Source organism: Homarus americanus, unplaced genomic scaffold (assembly GCF_018991925.1).
Source record: "Homarus americanus isolate GMGI-L3 unplaced genomic scaffold, GMGI_Hamer_2.0 scaffold40248, whole genome shotgun sequence".
Taxonomy (NCBI): Eukaryota; Metazoa; Arthropoda; class Malacostraca; order Decapoda; family Nephropidae; genus Homarus; species Homarus americanus.
In genome coordinates, this window is record NW_024712526.1 from 4,832,282 (window position 1) to 4,851,473 (window position 19,192).

The window sequence follows — 19,192 nt, forward strand, 5'->3', positions numbered from 1 at the left end:
GGACTTACGGCCATTCAGACTTACGACCTGGATTTGGGTCCCTAACCCCGTCGTAAGTCGGGGTCTAGCTGTATTTCCCTTTGAGAAGTTACCTCCACTCATGTTTAGTTCTGCCTAAATTACAACCCTGTTTCAAACAAAACTTTGAACACCCATGGGGGACCAACTGTGGTAAAAACTGTGGTTTAAACTGAACACCTTTGATTATGGAGATTATTTAGTAGCTTCTCATAAATTTTGAATAGAATTACAAGATATACTACACTGTAACTCATATCCTGGACCCTTTATTAGCTTATTTATGTTCCAACTGTTAATACATCATATGTTAGGTAAATATGATATACAGGCAAACTCTTTTAACAGATTGCCATACATACCTTTAGATTATTGTCCCTTGCAAATTTTTCAGACTTCTCAATAACCTTTGGAGTGGCAGGGTAGTAAACAAAAACTTCAGTGAAACGATACCAAACCACGCCTGCAAGTTAAAGTAACATTAAGTTTAAAAATATGTAAGTATAAACTACATACATTGTGATATACAAGGCAATTCATCATAGGTTAAGAAATTCTGCCAAAATAACAAACGCCACTCATTCATACAACAAGATATATTTTAAAAAAACAATATTAAATTACAAAATTGAAGTTAGTTTATAACACACAGACGCCACTAGGAGCAGATATACAACCTAACATTAAAAACATATCTAACAGGCTAAAATCTGATGTGTTCGCTCAAGGATGCATGTAAGAAAACCAATATGCATTAAGTTCCTTTTCATGTAATGGGCTGATACTCAAAAGTATTTACTGTTCAGGTAATGACTGTTATACAATGGATCAATATGTGATTGATCAGTTTGACAATGTAAAAAATTAACACCATTTACCACTACTCGATGGCTAAGATCAGTTTTACGATGGTCGTTACCTAATGATTTCCTACACTGTCAACGCTATGAAAAAGTGATGTGCAATAATGCACAATATTCCTAGTTATGATGACAGAATCTAAGAATGGCATAACATGTGCAACCCACACAGGATGCGTGGAAGGTTCTGCCCATCCCTGGTGATTGCCAGGCAAAGCAGTTGAGCGTGTCACATTGCCCTGAGGATGGATTGCATGTAAAGAAGCACCCACACACACACATGAATTTTGATCCGTTTATGTTTTTGACCAATGATAATTTTTATTTGTTTTATATAATTTTTGGCAAATCTGTATAAATGATTTTGAGTACAATGAAAGACAAAAGTCTGGTCGTGAAATTTGGTGAAAACATGTGCCAAGGGCCAAACTTTTGTGCGTTTTGCCTTGTGGTAGGGGTTCTCATAATGTTTACAGTTATATTTAACTTTGACAAACCGCGAACAATTTTTTTTGCTGATTGTACATGACATTGTAAATAAATGAAAAATAAATAAATAAATAAAAAATACCAGTAATATTTACATGTGCAGGGATCCCCAAACTCTCTCAAAAATAGCGTAGAATTGCCTAATCCGTAATAATATTTACGGACTGGGGAAAGGGGTGTACGTGATATCCGCCTACAAGGCGACGGGGTGTATAAGACGGCCCCCAAAATTTCCATTTAAAAAGTAGCTTTTGAGCCCTATTCGCTGTATAAGACCGGTACCCCAAATGTGACATTACCATTGGGAGCTTACTGACCCAGTAGTCCTTTACCAACCATCCCATTGACCAGTGCTGTTTACACATCCTTGGTTTTTTAAAATAAAGCCAATTCACTTCAAGTAATGGCATCAAACGTTACCGGTTGATGTAGTGTAAACACGTGACTCACTTAAAAGTTTGTTATTTAACTTGAACTAATGTCGGTGTCGAATACAATTGTTTCATTTACTTAAAATGGATTTACCGATTTATTTGTTTATTTATATCATACTGTAATATATTAAACACACTGGAAGTATTTTCTTTAATTTATAAGCTTGCTTCAGCGAGCTACAGTATTCTAATTCAATAGTGTTTCATTAGGATTTGAGTGAAAAAGATTACTGTACATACTTACTACATACATTTATTACACAAATATATATATACATATATATATATATATATATATATATATATATATATATATATATATATATATATATATATATATATATATATATATATATATATATATATATATATATATATATATATATATATATATATATTCACAATATTTTATAATTGCAGTCATGTACTGAATATTCTATGTAAAAAATATAAATTTTAAATGAATTATTTCTAGTGTGGTCGACTTCCTACACAAAGACGGGCTATAAATAGCCGTCTTATCTCCCCTCTGTTCTGAGAGAGAAGGTCTTGGTAAATAACTTTTGTTTGTTTATTTTCATTGTCAAATTTATCATGTTGTATCAAAGTAATATTACTAAAAGTTTTAGGCAGCTACCAAACAGGGAGATTCTACTGCCTGGGAAGATATTGGAAGCATAATGTACAGTATTGTCTAATGGTAGATCCTACTTCCATATGGCATCACGAAAATTGTGACCAAGTCTTAGGTTGCTGATTTATCTTACTGCCTCATTTACACACAATTGCTGAGTTTCAATTGTTTCTCTTCCTTTGACAACACAACATACATACAATATAATGTTTCACCTTTGATCTTTTTTCCATTTATTTATGGTTGGTTATTTAAAATAATGCCAATTCACTTCAAGTATTGGCATCAAATTTTACCAGCTGTTGTACACTAGTGACTCACTTAAGCGTCAGTTATTTAACTGGAACTAATGTTGGTGTGAGTAAAATATTTCCATTTACTTGAAATAGATTTGCCGATTTATTTGTTTATTTATTTAGCTATAATATATTGTAATACATTAAACACACTGCAAGTATTTTCTTTAATTATATACTTGTTTCGCGAAAAAGGGAGGCTACCATTATACCTGGTAGATGAAGTTGACCAGACATTTATGATCATTAACGACCAAACTCCGAATCCATGACATGACTTCTGTTAATCATTCTCATCCTAAATTTACCACTGTCGGTAGTTTCAAGAATTAACGCAGTCATTTACTGAATATTCTTTGTAAAAAAATTAATTTTAAATTAATTATTTATAGGAGATAAGTATTATGATCAGTAAATATACAGATATGCATTACTGACCACCTCCGAACACAAGGACGGCTAAAAATAGCCACAGGCGGTCACTGTCAAGGTCGCTTTCCCTTTCTCGTCACTGGCAAATGGGGGGGGGGGGTGATGATAGCAGCTGTGTTTATTACCGGGGTATATTGTTGTTTTACGGTATGTTAGACTGGTTTATAATACATTTTTATTATTTTAATATACCGGTAATCTTCATTTTAATCCAGCTTCCCAAATGTAAGTTTCAGTATAAAATAATTAGTGGTAGGACCTTGTGAGTGGTTTACCATGTTTCCATCACCACTCTTGACACGCTAAACCGCAAAATTTAAGAGGTAAGAATTTTATCTCTGGTGCTTAAGACGACCCCCTAACTTTGGGCTGATTTTCTTTTTGTTCAAATTCCGTCTTGTAGGCCGAGATATACGTAATATTCTACTTGTACAAAAAATGTACAGTATATTCCTCATGTGTTTGCCCTTAGGACAATTATTTCCTTGCCTGATTGTAAACTTATGTGTGTTGTGTGTAACACACAAAAACAATAAATAAAATATAAAATCAGAAAAATTTATAAATGTGAGTCTACCCTCAAGTCCGCTCTCTAATACAGTACTTTTATTAATAGAGCACGGCTAGAGGGTAGACACTGTCACATTTTATAAATTTGTTTCTGATTATTGTAAATATTTCCAATTATTTATTTGTATGGTTATGCCGCAGCGACGCCACGCACGCGCACGACACGACGCAACGCGACGCACGCACGCACGCACGCACGCACGCACACACACACACACACACACACTACTACTACTACAGGCAAAAGTAAGAATTGTCCTAAGGACAAACATAAAGGGAATATACATTTCTTTGTACACAAGTAAATATGTACACACCGTCAGCAAAGTTATTCACGGATTTGGCGATTTGCAGCCATTTTGAGATCTGACCCCCCCAATTTGGGGGACCCCCTGTACATGTATGTGGGCAGGCATACTGCCAGGCTGTGAGGTAGCTGCACCACTGACATAATGGCTAATCCTAAACTGGCTTGTTTGGACACGTAAACACTCATAATGTAATGACCAATATGATTAAACTATTTTAATACAACTAGACCGAGTCCAAACCAGAGAGACAGGCAAGTGCAAAGTTTTACTGGAACACTCTATATTTTCTATCCGGAATTTAGACAGTACCGGTAAATGGCAATAAGAACATATACAGTAGTGAGGGAACACGGACTGTAGAACTGTAACCAAAATATGATGATTAGTGTGTACGCATTAGTGCAGCAGTTAGAATACCCACTTTCACCCTTACCTGGTATATGATGCTTCACAACTCTGGGGCCTGAGGCTGGGATCAAGAAGGATTATCTGATTTGGAAATATTTTCTGATGTAACTCTCGCCACAAATGATGGAGACCTTCAAACCTTAATTTTTTAACTGATCAGTCTAATACTGTAATTGTAAATACTTGTGTCACACATTTTTAATTACCCATAAAATAGTATCCAGTGTGTGATCATGTCATGATTTACAGCTGATTACTTTTACTTTTATCCTCTTTACCACTGATCGGCTTGTTAGCCGCCAGGCATCGGTCACGTCTCTATTATGCACTGTTGGCAAGTACTGGGCATGCACTGGCTCCTGAATGTACAGTAAGTCTGTGCTTAATGTCGTCCCGCTTAATGTTTTTTCGGTACCACGTCGCTAAACTTTAGGGACCAAAAATTCGTTTAACGTCCTGGGGATCCAATACTACATCGTTTTGCATTGTCATGGACTACTTCCTACGGCGCATCACCGCTTCTTATCTGGCTGTGCTACGCTCTCAGCTTGGCAGTCTCAGTGACTCAGCCCTCCTCCACTCCTGCCATCCTCCTCAGCTTCACTACCCACCACACACTTAGTACAGTAGTTGTATATGTATGCACTATTTTCTATAGAAATGGAAGTGATTTTTTGTATATGTAATGTATTTCATGGGGCAAAGGGAGGCTCAGGAAAGAAACTCCCGTATTTTATATATTTCTTATAGGAAAAATTGATCCGCTTAACGTTGCTTCGTATAATGACGATTTTTTAAGAACGTAACCCCATAAGCGAGGACTTACTGTACCTGAACCTGCTCCAGTGTTGGTCAAGACTGGTCTTGAAAGAGCTCACACTCAGTGACATCATAACACTTTCTGGCAGATTGTTCCAAGAGGTCACAATTCTCATTATGAAAAAGTTTGCCCTCACAGTTTTCTGGACTTGGCGCTTCTTCAATCTTGAGCTGTGACCCCTAGTGAAGGCCCCGCCAGCTCCAAATAGGACACACTCGACTGAGTAGTGCCCTTGAGATGCTTATACACCTCAATTAGGTCGCCCCTTGCCGCCTGTAGTATAAGCTTGCAAATTCAGGCGCTCCAATCTCTCAGGGTAGCTGAGGTGCCGAAGTGCGAACAGTATGCAGTGTGTGATCATGACTTACAGCTGATAGTATACAGTGTGTGATCATGACTTACAGCTGATAGTATACAGTGTGTAATCATGACTTACAGCTGATAGTATACAGTGTGTGATCATGACTTACAGCTGATAGTATACAGTGTGATCATGACTTACAGCTGTTAGTATACAGTGTGTGACCATGACTTACAACTGATAGTATACAGTGTGTGACCATGACTTACAGCTGATAGTATACAGTGTGTGACCATGACTTACAGCTGATAGTATACAGTGTGTGACCATGACTTACAGCCGAGTTTCATCACTGCATAATTTCACTAGTTAACAGGACAACTCATGATCTTAAGGCTTACAAATTTCTTGATAGAATTGTAGCAAATAGACAACAGAAATAAAACTGTGTCTGTATAAGAAGTAACTAGATTATGTATAGATTGTTCCAAAACCTCCTTTCACACAAACACCTCAAAAAAAGGGCAGAATGATCACAAATGAAAGATAAGATCTCTAGCAAGAAGCAAACAACTATATACTTGCATACATAGTGAGTCATTTGTTCCCACATTTATTATATTAATTAACACCAAATCACAATACATACTAAGTTGAGCTGTCAGATTCATTCACATAAAAGTTTATAAGAAACAACTCCACTGTATATCTTCTAACACAATAACTTTTGACTTGGAATATGATACTTGAATATGGAGGTAAAAGCCAGAAAGAAGGAGTGTATGTGTGGATGGTAAAGTGAAGCTACATGAGTGTGTATACATGTGCTGACCTCTTGAATAAAGGAAAATTACAGTAAAAGTTAATCTATATGAACCTGAGATATGACTTTAGTTTGGGTAATAAAAATAAAAAAGTAAAAAAGAACACACTTGAGTGTAAAAATGAAATATATGAGGCACTTGGTGTAACACTGATGTATCAACCTACCATGGAGAAATAATATTCCTGACCAAATGTGTTGCCCAGGTGAATCTCTGTATGAAGCTGGCTAGAAGGAGATATGCCTTTGAAAGAAAGTAAAAAAAAAAAAAATATATAAATATATATATATATATATATATATATATATATATATATATATATATATATATATATATATATATATATATATATATATATATATATATATATATATATATATATATATATATAGTGATTCCTCCTCGTAATGCAATCCTCAATCTGCTCTAAAGTCGTTTTAACCGAAAGTTCATAACAAACCATTGTTTCAGTGGTTTGGTACTGGTTCCAGCTCAACGAAAAATTTCTAAATTCAACAAAATGGTCGAAAAGTTCACTTACCTTGAGGTGTGTATGTAGAAGGCTCCTGATGATGATGATGATGATGTGATGGATTTAGAATGGGGGGTGGAGGAGAAGGAAGAAGAGTAGACAGCATTGGGTGGAAGAGAAGTCACCCCATGGCGCCTATTTCACCCATAAAAATTTTAGCTCTTTGGTGTAATTCAAGATGTTTTCAGTAATTCAAAGACTGCACTGTAATAGAGAGAAGGTCAATATGTAAAATATATACTTAAAAATGACCAATAATTTGCTTGGAAACACAGAAAAGTTGCTTAGTTGAAGAAAGTCTCAAGCAAGATGTTACTCTCCAGTGAAAATGAGAGAGACTTAACGTACTGTTTGCTGTGTTAAGAGTTTGATGATTAAACTAGGTCAATTTTACTTTCAATTATGTCTGGCTAATTGTTAAAAATGACTAAAAATGAATATTATATATATATATATATATATATATATATATATATATATATATATATATATATATATATATATATATATGTATATATATATATATATATATATATATATATATATATATATATATATATATATATATATATATATATATATATATATATATATATATATATATATATATATTAATTCTATTTGTCCTAGCTTACTGTATTTGTGTTGTTTAATTCTGAATTGCAAATCTTTACTGTCTGGCCTAAGTAAAACATATATATATATATATATATATATATATATATATATATATATATATATATATATATATATATATATATATATATATATATATATATATATATATATATATATATATATATATATATATATATATATATACAATACAGTGAGGTATAATACGAATCTAATTGGTTCTAGAACCTTGTTCAAGTATTGGATTAATCAGTCCAGGCCCCCAAATACAACCACTTAACTGAAAAATATAATATAAAATTGTAAATTGTAAAAGTGCATAAGTATCTAAACACTGAAATAATGGTATCATTAATACTTGTAATAAAAACAATAAATTAGTAAAAAATAAATAAATAAAATAAATAAATAAATAAATAATGTTAGTTGTAGGAGTTTAGTTCGTTATAGCATTCTCAATTTTATAATTAAAAAGATAGTTATAGGAATATTCTAGTAGATCAGTTAGTTATAGCATACCCACTGTAAAATATATATATACCGTATGTATATATATATATATATATATATATATATATATATATATATATATATATATATATATATAATATATATATATATATATATATATATATACATATAAAAACAAAAAAAAAATATAAACATATATATATATATATACATATATATATACATATATATATATACATCATACATATATATATATATATATACATATATATATATATATATATATATATATATATATATATATATATATATATATATATATATATATAAAATAAAAACAAATAAAAATAAATCTCGTTATAAAACACAGAAATTTTGACCTTTTACTCAGTCTCTATGTGTGGTCCAGCTCCAGTGGAACACTAACATATTCACCACAGAGGGTGACCAATCAAAGAAGCATGGAGCTGTCTGTTACTCACTCAGCCAATGAGGGGCCCAGGATAAGAGGGTGCAGCCGGGAGGGGAACTATAGCTTCTGTTAGAACTCGCTATTATCAGATGCCACATGAATGATTCTCCATTATTTTCAGCCTAACTAGTGCTTCTCAAACACATACACACCTGTACACCTGTTCTAGGCTTGTGTTTATTATACTGTAATTAACATTTGTATAAATGATTAGTACACTGTCTAAAATAAACTTGACCTAAGAACTATTCCAACTTTAGCTTCATAGATTTTTTTACACAACTTAAAACTACATTAAATTCTCTGCCTTTTGACACCAGAATTTTTAAAATTGTATGGTTGGTTATGGAGTCATGATAAAAACATGACTCATTATCTCAGAATGTGATTTTTGTGTATAGGTCAATGTTCCACCGAGAGCCTCATAGTAATTACAAAACAGTGGTTAAATGATATAGTATAACTAAGTAAAATGAAGGTCTAACTTGCTAGCACACATGTCCAACAAGGATATAAAGAAGCTAAAACTCAGAAAAAATACTAACTGTTATCTTTGGGTCCCTGAGATAGTCCAGGGAACGAATCATTTTGTCCTGATTGAAATTTCCACGTTTGACATAGATACAGCCATGCGTATAAAAATAATGTCCGTACAATGGGATCAGCTGAAGTGTGTCCTTCATCACGTAGCGAAGATGGCCCAGGGCACCTCCTCGGATGGACACCATGTCAGCCACCAGCCAATCAACTGAGGGAAATAATCTGTTATTGTATCACTTCTAATACTGTATGTTTGATAATTTGACATTATTAGTTAACCAATTATTTGGATAAATCATCACCATTTTCTGATTTACCAAAACTTCACATATTTAATACATTAAGTTGATGTATAGTGAAGCCTGTCAACCCATAAATGGCAGTGTGGATACAGCACAATTTACATAAGCCCAAACTTATTCACACACAAGAAGAAATCATGGCCAGAACTGCCTTTCACTCTGCAAATGTAGAGACAAGTACTGTACTGTACTGTACTGTAACCAGTGGCCAGTAACAGACCTATAACTGGTAACCACTGGCCACGAAGCTACTCCAAAACAGGGTTCCCTAGTTTAGTGTCAATTCACTTAACGTTAATATGGTTTGCGATTTAAAAAATTTAGTGCTCTTCTCTCTTAGTATTAAGTAAAATTTAGTGCCTTCTCTCTCTTATATTAAGTAAAATTTAGTGCCCTTCTCTCTTAAATTAAGTAAAATTTAGTGCCCTTCTCTCTTAGTATTAAGTAAAAATTTGGTTTAGTGTTAGCTTCTTCACTGGAAAGGGGAAAACTTGGATAAGTTGGCCTGTGAGATGATTGGTTCATTGACTGACTGACTGACTGACTGATTGACTATGAGGCAATTACATCCCTGGCAGCATAACAGCCCAGGTCACATGGAGCCGAATTAAAATTAAGGCTTATAAGACTAAAAATAAAATAATTCAAGGTAAAAAACATAATAAATAACATATTACTTTCATTAAAACCTTTACAACATTAATAAAAAAAATCTAAGCTTGTGTAGAAGGCCGGCTTCCTCCATGAAAACGGACGTCCATCCAACGCCGCCCCCAGCACCAAGGAGGGACGGTAAGACCCATTCCCCCCAGACAGTCATCACACTGGGAGGATGCCCTCTCCATTAATAAACCATGAGTCAGATGTGTGTGGCCAATGAGGAGGGCCAAAGAAGTCTCCCAGTGTACGACAGTTCCTGATATCCTCAGGCACCCAATTCAGGATGGATGTCATGGAGCTTGTTTGCTCTGACAGCATCCCACCTGCATTGCCAACTCTAGTGGATAGCAGCTCTTATTACTGGCTTCATATCAGAGGCAGGTAGAAGGGAATAATGTGCCACAGGGCAAGAAACAGTTGCTTTTGCCACAGTATCAGCATGCTAATTTCCTTTCTCCCCCACAAGGGTCAGAACCCCTCCCAAAACATGACTTTCGGGCACTGACGTTAGATGAGAAATAGCCATAATAACATATCTATAACTAAGGGATGGGGCAATGAGACACTAGCTAAGACCTGGAGAGCACTATGAGAATCACTAAAAATTGTAAAATCACCAAGGTTGGGTAAAACTAATCTCGAGAACAAGTAAAATACCCAGAAGCTGTGCAGTAAAAATAGATGCCAACAGAATTTGGGAAAGACTACCTCAAAACCCACCCCGCACATGGAATCATCTGAACAGGAGGAAGACAAAGAATATTCACAACTTCCCTTACCCTGTAGCCAAAAGGTCGTGGGAGGCTTGGCTGCTGAGTGTAGTGTGGGGACAAACTCTCGTTAACTACACAAGTTTTGGTTACAGACTGCAGAAGGTGGTGGAGGCAAAACTAACACTGGACCAGTAGATACTGACATAGAAGATCAAGGGGGTGGCTCATCAACATCCATCAGTAGACTTGGGATTGGTGAAAACCTGAAGGCACAGGTCGCCAGGATCACCCCAGCATGATGAATGGAGTCTAGTGTATTGAGTCTAACTTCAGTGGCTGAGGAGTACACCTCACACCCATAATCCAGTTTGGGTCTAACTAGCATGTGGTAAAGGTGTAGCAGAGTTCCTCGGTCAACTTCGATTTGTGCCCCAAGACTATTAATAACTTGAGAGCACGTTGGCAACACTATGAGGTAATGAATATGTGGCTGTCACATTACCCGGTTGTCGAAGATAATACCCAGGAAACAGGTCTCTGTGACACACTGCACACGACGACTATAGAGTTGTAGATCGGGATCTGGGTGAACACCCCGAAGGCTGCAGAAATGCATGGCAACGATCTTCAAAGAGAAAATCTGAAACCATGTTCTGTGGTCCAATGTGAAACCTTGTCTAGTGCGAGTTGCATGCAACATTCAGCCACTGACATGCAGTAAGCTGTATACCAAATGGCAAGGTCGTCTACATACAATGAGATTGATACACCATGTAAGGGGTTTATATTCCAGTCCAATGATTGGTGGAACTGTGTTGTTCAGTGTTGGGTTTGTTTTCTGCGTCAGATGCAGGTGTTGCTCATGTGTGGGTTCAAACCGAGTCATAGTGCTGAAGTTTGCGAACGTATGGCTGGTCATAGCTCCTTTCCTCTGACACAGTTGGTCATCTGCTACCTGCCAGAGTATTCCATATTATTTATTATCATTTTTGGTTTATGGTTCCTATGGTGTTATTTGTGTTTTAAGGATACCTTGTGTAATGTTTATTAATTACATGTACCGTATCCTCGATAATCATGGGACCTGATAATCTGATCTGGCTGATCATGTTATCCACAGTTAAACTTATCACCGATTTATCTGAGTTATCGTGGCATTATCATGTAACACCAATGGGTCTGCAAGAGCCTCTCGGTACTAGCGACTGCCAAGAATGCAGCACAGCTCTTAGCACTCCAGTTCCAACAATAGCATTCGTTTCCCTGTGCTGTTTGGTTGGTGTTTGAAGACGGTTTCTTGCTCCGTGCTTGTTTATGGAGCAATTTTTGTACCCATACTTAACCTCCACCATGACACCTGTGAACAAGAAGAGTGATAAGGTTCCTGATCCAGCCAAACAACGGAGATGTTGAATGTTCCGATGTTCCCAGAACATAATGTGGAAGGAATACGACATTGTTCATTTATATTTGCACTTAATCTTGTGGGTAGACATCAACTGTTCAGTTGTGTCTGGCAATGCTGCAGCTAGTGTTACCAAACAATCTGACTGATGCATCATCTCACCACTTACCACAATCTCCTCCACCACCACCAGCTCCATGATCACCACCATCACCACCACTACCTCCATTAACACCACCTAAATCATCATTTCAGTGATGGGTGCTTTAGCCAGAGAAGATTAACCACGACGTCCACTGCACAATATCCCACCCATACCTTCCTCCCTCCCACCCATCCACTGTGTCTCACTGACACTCTGCCCTTCAATCAACTATGACAGTCATTCATTATACAATATTGTACAGTACTGTACAGTAAGACCGCATATTTTGCGATATTTCATTTCGCATTTTTTAAATTCACGAGCACTACCTAATGTAACCAAGTCACATTTGGTAAATATTGTGAAGTTTGCGAGATCAACCAACTGAATGCTTGGCCACCGCCTTGAATAACGCCACAACCCGCCATACCAGTTATTCGAGCCATCCACCGACCGCCCGGCTGTTATTGCGCGATTTTTTTGTTCAATACTACCTGTCGAGTCAAATAATGGCCCTCTACACTCTACTAGGGTCCTACTGGTGTTGTTGGGACAGACCCACCTAAGCTGCCAAACAAGAAAAGAAGAAGCGACCATAGTAAAGGGAATTAAGTTTGCCAAGTACTCCTATGCAGGATAAGCAGCATGTGATTAAATCATTGAGGAAGGCCACAAAAACTAGTGAGATAAAAGAAAGATACTGGTTTCCGAAAGCACAATCAGGTCAATAAAGGCAAGAAAGAGGAGAAAAAGAAGTCTTTTAGAGTGGCAAAGAAGTTCTTGGTGAAATACAGGAGTCAAATAGAGCGAGTACGAATCCTCTGAAAACCAGGCTGAAAGCGACAGAAAATTTTTGAAGTGGCTTGCCTATGCGACAAAAAATGCAAGCGATGGATCACAAATTCAGATACCAAGCTCCCATCTTTATGCTGCAACCATATGCAAGAAAAACATAAATAATCCCCCTCAATTTGGTGTTTTTGTTGGCTGGCTGGCAAACTTTAGAGACGTTGTGGTGTGAGAAAAGCAAATACAAAATTGTGGAGAAGTTTAAGTCAGCAGGCAAATGGCCGTAGATTCATTTCCAGAGATAGCAAAGCAACTTGTGGGAAGGTTGATACTCATTGGATCAAATTTATAATCGTGATGAAATGGGTTTCTACTGGAAAACAACCTCCACGTGCTACTTTTTATATGAAAGAAAGGATGACAAACAGGCATGTGGGGAAAGATAGCTAAAGACCGGTCACTAACTACAAACCACAAATGCATCAGGTCAGCATAAGATGAAGCCCTTAGTTATCTACGATCAAAGAAGCCTCATAACACTGCAATTTTGACATGAATAACTTGAATGTGTATTGGAAACAAAATCAAGGGTTACATGATGCAAAATATTTCCCACAAGTGGTTTGATGAGGTTTTAGTACTTAGACTCACGGACGTAACTGCCGGCTTTTATTTGTACAGTATTACCGCTAGCGGTTCCTTAGCGTTTATCATATCTCGCGGTGCCTCGCCGAGTGAACTTTCACTTACACGGATTTTTTCACATATCGCGGTGAGGTCCGGCGAACGCTATTTTTAGATTTGCCCCGCACCACCCGCCCGCCTGCCTGCCTGTGCTTCGCCTTCCTCCTCCTGGGCAAGCGGGCGCGGTAAGGTTTGCGCAGTGTGTCTTTTGTTATTGACTGACGGACTGTGATTGGCCATGCATCCCACTCCCCCTGCTGCTAGCTGTAATTGGCTTAAAGTATTATGACGGACCACCCCGGGAGGGGAGGGAGGGAGGGAGGAGGGAGGAGGAGACGATGCTTGACCCAGCCGCCGCAGTTTCATCCCTCAAGGCCAGCACCAGGTAAACGCCAAGATCCATTGTTCCGTGAAATGGCTTCCGCTGACCACCACCGCCACCAGAGAGAGACCTTTACCTGACCCAGCGGCACTAAGCCAAAGAAGACATACATTCTTAAGCTACGAGGTGAAGTACCAAATTGTTCAAGATTTGGAGAAAGGAACATGGCAGTTGATCTCGCTGCCAGCATCGCTATTAACGAATCTACGATTCGCACGAATCACATGATGCAGCCAAGATCAAAGGAGAAGTATGAAAATCAAGGTAAAGTCTGCAGGTGCTTCATCTATCAGGTATTGCCAGAACAGGGTGCTGGCAAAGTGGAAAATTTGCTGGTGAGTTATTTGTCTGGCCAGGCGCGACGAATGGCGTGGATGACGCCAGTGCAGGAGTACGTATCGCGGAGCTATACGCAGCAGTGCTGCTGGGGAATTGCAGAGCCCAAACCCTTCAATGCTTCCTGGTTGGCTGCATAGGTTTAAGAAGAGAAACACCAAGACTCAACATCAACATTGGTGGTGAGGAAGCTTAGTGGCTGACCGCGGTGGCGGCCAGAGATTTTCCGGTTTCCACGCGGGTATCATGGAGGAAGGACAGCACACTTGACGACCAGGTGTTTAACATGGACGAATCTGGCCCTTTTTCTGGAAAAAAGTTTTTATTTCCAAGACCTTCGTTGTCCAGTTCAGCAAGGTAAGTGGAAGTTGAACGATCACCTGTTTACCACCAATGCCTCCGTACCTGTAAACCAAAGCTATCGGTGATTCACACAGCCCCAAGCTTAGACGCCACAAGAATATGGACATGAACAAGCTTAATGTCCACCATCAACCGTGACGAAGGCGTGGATGTCCTCTTCTCTATCCTCTCTGGTTTGACAACTGTTTTGTTCCCGATGTGAAGAAATTTACAGCAACAGAATGTTTCATTCACATTTTGTTGTTCTGACAACGATACCTGACACCGCCTACCTATGGACTCTGCCACCCCCAACGTAGTAAAGTATTCTTCCTTCCTCCCAACACTACGCCATTAACTGTTTTCCATGGACTCAGAGCTGACTTCCTGCAATGGAAAGCTGCGACTGCAAAAGAAGTTCAAGCTCTGAACGACTCTCTACCAACACCAGGCGATGATGCCATGAAGGCGGGACACCTGGCCAGCGAGAGCAAAAGCGACGAGGACAAGGGAACAAGAGGTGGTGACTCGGTTGAAACCTCGCCAAACAATTTTGGAAGAAGTTAACGTTAAATGTTGCAGACTTCTTGGTGGAGGCATGGGATCTGCTGACTATTGCTACGTATTCGTCACGCATGGAGACATGTGTTGCAGCTGCATACCAGGTGAGAGGAGGAGTGAACCCGTGGGATCATTGTCAGGTTCGAGACTGTTGCAGTAGCAGTGACCATGGAGAAGCTGGCGCCAATATTACAGCTGAAGGCCCGAGACTACCAACGAAGACATCCTGGAGGTGATCAGAGATCCTGAAGTGACTGCCACGAGATGTTGGAAGAAGAACACGGAAGGAGAGGAAGAAGGCGCTATTCTCCGGCAGAACCTAGTTTAAGTCATAGTGATATAAGTGTGCCATAGAGTTTGGTAGAGAAAAATTAAGTCCGCCCTTTCCGCTGGCTATCGACGATGACCGCTTATGAAGTCTTCCATACCCGGCTGGTGCAGGCTATGGAGCGACATCACGGTGTATCATGACACAAACACCAGCCAAAAAGATAACCGAAGTCTTTCGCTCAAGAACCCACCACAGCCAGCCCAAGCCAGTGATAGTGACATGGTTGGATTTTGAGGGATTTGTCAGAAGCCCCGACAACTGGTGACAGTGTGATGGTGATTCACCCAGTGGCACTGGTGATTCACCTGAGGCCAGTAATCTGCCCTCTGCCTCGAACCAGCCTCCATCCCGCATGCCTAATTCATCTCTTTCTACTACCGTGCGGTCTGCACCTAACTTTTGTGCCTCTAACTTAACTCTATTTTCCTATGTGTTAACCTTTTTTATTTTAACCCAACTCCTTCTATATTACTTGTTTTTTCATACCATCATAAAGTTAAAATAAAATTTTTTACTACAAATATAGTTATGTGTCGTCAAAAAGTGGAGTTTAAAATATTGGTTTCTATTGGGAATTAATCCTTAATCCCATATGTTCTGTTGTTCCTTAGCAGTTCACTTAACACGGGACCCTCTGGGTTCAATTGACCGCGTTAAGTTACAGACTGTATATTAAAGGCTTCTACTTATGGACAATGCTCCTGTGCATGAGTATCTGGTTGGCAGACATCCTAATGTTCAGGTGGTGTTCTCTGCAATACAACCTCCATACTGCAACCACTTGATCAAGAAATAATTGCCAATGTGAAGTTGCTTTACTATAAGGCAGTTCACGACAGAATGAGGAAAGCCACAGACTCTCAAGATGAAGTGAACGAAATCAACAGCATTTATGATAGTGATGTGGAAGACGACCTTGCTTCAGTCGGCACCTCTGGCAACTTCCCCACCTTGCCGCAAGACCCTGCTAGCAACTCCCGTAGTGACATCACTCAACAGAATGTGCTCTCTGTCAAGCAATTTCATATCCGACATGCTGTGGACCACATGGTAGCCACATGGAACAAAATTACATTGACAACCATTAAACATGCTTGGAAACCCCTCTTCCCACACTTGAGTAATGCAAGGGTGGGCTGTGCAGCATCAGGCAGATTTATTAGAAGCTGCAGTATAAAATGCAAGGAGTGTCCCAGCACCTGGTTTCCGTGGTGGATGCAGAACAACGAGATGTTTAAGGAGAATGATGAAGAAATGCTGGATGATGTGGCTGATGAGTCACCTGGCGAGGCAGGTGAAAGCGTGCTGAAGAGGAACGGAGCATAAGATCACAACCGCAAGTTGTCTGATACTCAGCACTTGTTCAACCTCCAAGAACTGGTTGAAGAGTTGTCCAAGTATGAGAATGGCGTGCATCACTGGTGAGCAAAGTGGAAACACCAACACATTTATGCCAAGATACCAAAAGCTAAATGAAGCGCCAGCAGTCACTAGTCACAGTACCTCCTGGCGACATTAGTGATGCACTCCAGATCATCGATGTTAGAGAGGAGGTGGAGGAGGAAACACAGGATTTGCCGGATATTACCGAGGACTTCCTAGGATTTGAACCAGGAGAGCCAGGTGGAGAGGAGAGCCGGGGAGGTGGCTCCAACTAGCCTGCCCATCCCCAGACTCGGATATCCAACATAACCCAAGCTCATCAAGTTTGGGCTAACTGGTAAGTGCTACTGTATTTTTAACTGTTTATGCATTGTTTAATAATGATTTATCATTATCTGCAGAATTTGTATCATTTGGAGGTTATAAATGGGAAAATCAGAGGTTGATGTTGAGTGGCCAGTGTATATTGTTATTTATCCCAATAGTTTATGTATTTGCATTTGGAATTTGAATTTGGCATAATTTTTCCAATCTATAGTACTTCAAGAAATACAAGATCTTACTTTACTTTATTATTTTTTATTCATTAATTAGTAAAGATATACTAGCATTATATCTTTTAGTGTATATTGTAATAAACAGGAACACCCACACACAGGCAGGCACCCATACACCCATGTGAACGACCGTTACAATGTTTATGGCACTTGTCAGACTGGATGGACACAATTAGTTATAGCCTCAAAGAATAACATGTAAACCTATATGGGGTGCCATGGAGATAGCCCCGCCCATACAGTGTGCTAACCAATCAGGGCAACAGAACATAAAGACCCTTGTAAAAAACCTACTTTGATTGGAGACTGAAAAAGGCCTCCTCGGCAACAGGATATGAGTGTAAGAAAAAGACAGGACAGTTTTGCTGTTGAAGTGTGAGTGTGAGGTTCCTGTGTGTGGCTCAGCGACAGTTGATACTGAAGGATCGGTAATATGTACCTAATGTTTTCTCTTTAGTTTTGCGGGTATATAGTGAGCTCCATCCCCGGTATCTAGTTAGAAATAGGATGAACACAGGAGACCTCATGTCACGTCCTTGCTGAATAAACTGAAATGGAAAAAGTCTCTTTCCTAACTACATTAACTAATACATTAATCTAAAAACAAGGGTTCCCCCAGTAACAGATGGATGGATACCAAAATGTACATCGAGTCAAATGACCCCCTTTGGTAACTACAGTACCACCCTGACTGAGTAAAGTAAGTAGACACAAAACCTTTTGTTATAGTATCTACACATTTTTGGGAGTATATTTTGGTCATTTAGGGGATGAACTTTTGGGGTTGTGGGACCAAACTAATTTTTTCCCATATGTTATGTTTTGATATGTACGGTTTTGCTTATCACGGTAGTTTTCTGGAACCTAACCCCCGAGATTATCAAGGATACATGTAGTACTATGTATGTACAACTTAGTGCCTATAAATTGTGCAAATTTAATCGCATGTTGACCATTACTACTCAATTAGTGAAACAATATTCTAGATGTACTGTATTGTTGCAGCTTTTTATTCATGGTCACGTTGGTGTGAACTGCTACACTCCTAGCCTTGTATGTCAGCACGCCAGGCGCTGTCAGCCCTAGCCTCTGTGCTGTTCCTCACGGGTCCATTATCAAGTAACAGTGTCGGTGAGGAGGATACTTGCTCTCCTGTGCTTATGTTGAGGAGAAGACACCAATTTACCACCTGTGCTGTGTTGATATACAAGACCCCATGCTTCACATCTAGTGTCTACACTCCCAACATTTGTTCTGACCAGCGGTTCGCTTCCACACTCACATATGCTTATGTTGCTATGTACTGTCTTCATGCCGATCATCCATAGCCTTGTTCAATATCCTTGCTGAAAGCAAAAGTGTTTCACCTGACAGTAAACTTTAAAAGAACCAGAGGGCATTAACAGCTAAACCCTCAACACACCACCTGGAACCAATGCTTCTTCCCTATTTATTTCGATGGTACAGTATACAGTGACCCTGGTTTTAGCGAACACCTCGGTTAGCACGTAATTTTAGATTAACGAGCTGCCTTCCATAAGGATCTTCAATTCG

General features: G+C 38.7%; 1 protein-coding gene across 1 annotated transcript in view; it reads right to left on the bottom strand.

The window, feature by feature from the left end:
* The window catches only part of LOC121861162 (1-acyl-sn-glycerol-3-phosphate acyltransferase epsilon-like), a gene marked incomplete at its 5' end in the record, with an annotated part of 29,139 nt that extends 19,883 nt beyond the window's left edge, over window positions 1-9,256 (bottom strand). Inside the window, 2 exon segments of the mRNA XM_042358729.1 lie at window positions 381-481; window positions 9,050-9,256. Of these exon segments, the coding sequence (XP_042214663.1) occupies window positions 381-481; window positions 9,050-9,256 (308 nt within the window).
* Window positions 9,257-19,192: the final 9,936 nt, after the last annotated feature.